General features: G+C 45.9%; 2 protein-coding genes across 2 annotated transcripts in view; both read right to left on the bottom strand.

Annotated features, from left to right (window-relative positions):
- The window catches only part of LOC311310811 (junction-mediating and -regulatory protein-like), a 55,277-nt gene extending 53,014 nt beyond the window's left edge, over positions 1-2,263 (bottom strand). Inside the window, exon 1 of the mRNA XM_084440383.1 lies at positions 990-2,263. Coding sequence (XP_084296509.1) covers positions 990-1,838 — 849 coding nt within the window. The 5' untranslated portion in view covers positions 1,839-2,263. The remainder of the gene's footprint in view (positions 1-989) is intronic.
- A 1,154-nt stretch (positions 2,264-3,417) lies between these two features.
- The window catches only part of LOC311309882 (betaine--homocysteine S-methyltransferase 1-like), a 4,885-nt gene continuing 3,302 nt past the window's right edge, over positions 3,418-5,000 (bottom strand). The window contains exons 7-8 of the mRNA XM_084439223.1: positions 4,479-4,710; positions 3,418-3,527 (exon numbers count right to left, since the gene is read on the bottom strand). Of these exons, the coding sequence (XP_084295349.1) occupies positions 3,443-3,527; positions 4,479-4,710 (317 nt within the window). The 3' untranslated portion in view covers positions 3,418-3,442. The remainder of the gene's footprint in view (positions 3,528-4,478; positions 4,711-5,000) is intronic.

The raw sequence follows: 5,000 nt of genomic DNA, 5'->3' as shown, positions 1-5,000 counted from the left end.
TGATTCATATACATATGATATTGTTATATTGTTTTATATTGTAATGGATTGTATGTAAGTTCCTTTATAATGCACAATTTATGAATACTGAATGTATATGAAGTAGGCTATAAAACATGTGTGAATGATTTCATGTGTAGGTGCAAACTGCAGCTGTACCTGTGTAATGTAGTTTGCGTGTGTGTATATGTTTATATGTAATTACCTGTGTATATATATATTAGGATATGTATGCGTATACAATTATTCCTGTAATTCCACTGTTGCTTTGATAATATGAACATTTGTTCTTTCGTGCCAATGAAGCCCATTGAATTGAATTGAAATTGAGAGAGAAAGAGAGAGAGACAGAGAGTGAGAGGAAAGGAGAAGGAAATCCTATTAAACTGCCTGGATCAGCCTAATCACCAGAGAGTAGCCTAAATAAACAGGAATTTTCAATGATATGAATCAGATCAGCGACCTGTGAGGAGGCGTCTGTCCTCTACAGTCTGGTGGCGTAATCACTGTTGTGTCTGCAGCTTCCGACTCGATCATGACTCTGCAGATCCGCTCGTTCTCATTAACAAGCACATTCTAGGAGGGCCGAGACGGACTGGAAGCTTGCCTATTTCTTGGGGTGGGACAGCAGCACAGTGCAGGCTTTGTGTGTGTGTGTGTGTGTGTGTGTGTGTGTGTGTGTGTGTGTGTGTGTGTGTGTGTGTGTGTGTGTGTGTGTGTGTGTGTGTGTGCCTGTTCACAATGAATGCAGGCCTACAGGTCCTCAATATCTGTTAAATACAGAATCCGGGGCATCTTCAGTTTGAAAGATGCCTCTCTCTCCCGTTCTCTAATTGAAATAAACTATTTGGGTTAATCACACAACAATGATCTGATATTCAATCCCTCCTACAAACTAAGCAACACTCTTCCTGCTATGAACGGAAGCCTTTCATACGGGGTGACGCTGCCTGCTCCGGTGCGGTGCAGCGGTCTGGTCTGGTTCTCACCTCCTGCAGATGTTTCTTGGCGCGCTGCAGCGCCTCCTCGTAGCCGCTCTGCCGCAGCTCGCTCAGACTCTCGTAGTACTCCTCCGGGTCGTCGCTCTCCGTGAACAGCACCTGCGACAAGATCTTCCAGCCGCACGTGTCCAGAGCGTGGCCCAGGTACACCTGTAACCGGCAGCAAAGCTCGTCCATCTCCGTCTCCGTGACCTCCGCCGATCCGAACAACACCGTCCACATCACGGCCGGCTCCTCCGGGAACGGCGGGAGGCACGGCTCCAAGTCCGAGTTGACGGAACAGAGCTGGCCGTGGATGGTTCGAAGGTCCTGGAAGGAGAAAAGTCCGGCCCAGCTACAGTCTTCTCTACACAGGCTGTCGAACTCATCCAGGTCCAAGTTGTCACTGTCCATCGTCGACGGGAGGGGGTCGTCGCCAGGTTCCAACACCTCGAAATCAGGACTCCTGGCCTGGGACGCTTCGGCGTCACTGACCGTTGGAGTTGAGCTTGATTTAGACGCCTTTGATGGCGACATTTTGGGGCTCAGTGCTTTACCCGCACCGGCCTTCGCTTCCTTCGCGGGGCTCTTTGGCGTTTTATCTTTGACGGGACTTTTGAGGCATCTTGCTTTATCCTCCTGCGTCGCCCCGGGCGACGCCGTGTCCCTCAACGGATCCCTGCCTAGTATGATGCTCCTTCTCTGCACCGTTCTGTTATGACAGGTGATTGCAAACTTGCCCTCGACCTCATTCCAAGCAACGATGAAGACGAATTTGTGCTTTTCCTTTTCATCAAAGACATTAGGCCGTACAGCCACCCACCCCGACTCCAAATTCTCCTCCATAGCGAAGGACATGACGGCGTGGGCTTGCCTCCAGACTAGACCAAATAAAGCTCGAATGCGCCGCGGAAAAACTCGCTCACTTGACACAGGATAAACAATGTTTCCGAGTTGGATATCCTAATATAGCCCTACTGTAAGGCTCGGTGGAAACCGAAATCTGAAAGTTGCAAAGTTACCCCTGAACTTGAGATGCAGTGATATCAAACAAGCTCCATTTATTGGACATCAGACGTATTTTTAGCAGGGTAGCCTATCCTTCTTTTCATGGAGGCGGATGAATTTCGCACAGCGGCAATCTCCCTCTCTCTATTTCCTCCTGTCTCCTGTCCTCTCTTTTGCCCACCTGTCATAAAATCCCAAAGGCCAGCGTTTTTTTCCTCATTATTATTTTTCAGAGAATGAACAGTTCACATCGTCACATGCATCGTTTGTTTACATTGGCATACTGCGTCCTGCCCTCAGCCGTTTTCCGTTATTCTTCATCCTCTCGGTTGCAGCCCTCCTTTCGCCCAGTAAAGCGAAACCCGGTAGAATTCCTAGTCCAACGACAGTCGGTAGCACCGCTTCTGTGCTTCAGGATTTCATACGTTTTTCATCGTGCATCCCCTTCTCTGTGGTTTCACGTTTGATCATAACAATGTTTTCATCTTTGTGTTCAGAGGCGCTTCCAGTGGAGCTACGAACGCACACCGCATCTGAACTTGAACGGAGCACGCATGGACGTGCTGACGTTGCAAGGAGGCGCACAGTCAAGGTAGTAGGCTAGTGGTCGAGATTCTCCAGAATAAAATTATGGCCTCGCTGCCTCCTAGTTCTATTGTTTACACAGTTCCTGAAGCGATTTAAGGTCAAGGACAATTCCATTTATGCTATGGCAAGGTAGGGAATAGATTCATGTTGAATCGCAGGCCTACATAGTTTATATGCCCAATATTGCCCATAGAAACATTGTAACAGTCTTTGAGTGGATTCATGAGCACATGAGTAGGCTACACAGAGATGAAAGCAAGGCCCCTGACTGAGCACCACCCTCCATATTTATAAGTGATGGGCCTAATGACTTCAGTGATTGATGGTCTATGCTGAGCATCTGCTTTGATGGGCTTAATACGTCCTCTAGGTGTATTTGTTGTAATTGATATATGGATTCAGATTTTCTTGCCTCCTGGACTAAATCCCCAATCACAACAAAATGATCCATTATGATTTCTGAATGTGTATCTATTGTAAATGTGTATCTATAGATACAGTAGTCTGGATTGTGTTAACCCTCATCCTACCAAAATAAGAGGAAGAATAAACTACTGGAAAAAACAACCATCAACAACATTTTCTTCTCAAAACATTATTAGTTTTGTAATTGAGTCTTCTGAGGGAGAAAACAGATTGTTATTATAGCAAATTTACTGTTAATTTGCATATTGTGTAAACAATATACACTTTTCTTTATAGAAACTTCACTGGCCTCTGAAACCAACCAACTGCAAAAAAAAAAGAGAAAATGAAGCACAACATGTTGCCATGTTACATGAGAGAACAGTGTGGTGCACTGAGAAGGGGAGAGAGTGGCGGGAACAGCGTTGTTGGTCCCTGGCGTTTTCCCATGATCCTCCCTGTTATTGGTCTTGGGGCTTGGCCATAGAGGGGCACATCGGACGTCCGGAGGCGGGGAGGAGGTTCTCCCAGTATTCACGCTTAGATCTGCAGCAGGAGGAAGAGGAGAAGGAGAAAGATGAAGAACATTAGGAGGGAGAGGAAGACGAGGCAGACAGGTGGAGCCAGTTAAACAATAGAAACATATTGACCATATACAGATATACTGATGATATATACCGATACAATATAACTGGAAGCTATAGCCTACAGTAGAAGAACAGTATAACTAGAAATACGTAGCTTACACAGTAGAACTAGACAGAACTAGAACAAGCCTACATGATAACTCCACAGGACCAGAAACCACATCTTCATTCTATTCTGCATGGGAGCAGAGGGTGATGACAAGCTTGAACAATCAGGGCCACATGACCACAGTTTACTATAGCCCATGGCCCTGATATAGATATATAGATATATATCTACATACCACTACAATTCATTTTACAGGAGAAGTCTACAAGCAATATTTGTGCAGGTCTCTCTCTCTCTCTCTCTCTCTCTCTCTCTCTCTCTCTCTCTCGGCTGGGTGTGTTTGTTTTAGTTAGGTAGCAGAGTGGATCAAGCTGCTCATGAGTTGTTTGTTTTGGCCCGCGCCTCCTCATCGACCTCTGTTCTATTTCTGCTCCTCAGGGCTAGACTCTGACCTCTGAAATATTGATAATATGAGCACAGTGCAGCCGCATGGGCGGAGATAGACCACTACAGACACACATGGGTCAAATCCATTAGTCACGCACGTGAGGTGAATGTGTTTTATTGTACCCACTACAATGAAACCAATGGAACGGCCCCCAAAGGGCAGACTGTGCTATGTACCTGTAGATCAATTTGTAACTGTAGGGGAACCATTTGTAATAGGTTCTAATTTCCCTGAAAATGTTCTATCTGGAACCTTTATTCAGGGTGTTGCCCTATATGTTCAAATAGTTCCACATAGCACACATACACTAGCAGATGTGTGTGCACAACATGTGGAAATGTCTCGTCTCTCACCTGGCTCTGACCCAGGGCTTGGTGTGCATCTCCAGGCCGGCTCCCCAGGCTCCGTGCTTCTCTGAGGCTGCAGGGAGCAGACCTCCTCTCTCTGGGGCCAGCTCCTCAGCCAAGGCCCTGATGTGGTAGGGCTCGAACCCACAGCAGCCACCGATGTAGCGGATGCCAGCCTTGTAGGCCTCCCTGGCGTACTTCTGCATGTCCCAGCGGGTCATCGCTCTGGTCTCCAATGCTGCAGGAGATAAGTCACCTAAGCTGGAGGAATGTTGATTGTCTAACTAACCGACCCAAACCTAAACTAGAGTGTCATATATTGGTAATAAAATGCAAAGTTGAGACAGCACTTTTTCAAATCAAGCAGTCTAAGAGAGATTCCAAATACACATTTTTGAACAATGTTTAATGTTTAACAATGTTTAATTCACATGAGCTATATCATTTGGTAAGAAAAAAGAAAAAAGAAAAAGAAGAAATACAAAGAAAGCAGTTGTTTACAAAAAAAAACATTTTTTAGTTACAATG

The sequence above is a fragment of the Borostomias antarcticus genome, assembly GCF_949987555.1.
Source record: "Borostomias antarcticus genome assembly, chromosome: 6".
Classification (NCBI taxonomy): domain Eukaryota; kingdom Metazoa; phylum Chordata; class Actinopteri; order Stomiiformes; family Stomiidae; genus Borostomias; species Borostomias antarcticus.
This window is presented reverse-complemented; position numbering and strand designations above follow the sequence as displayed.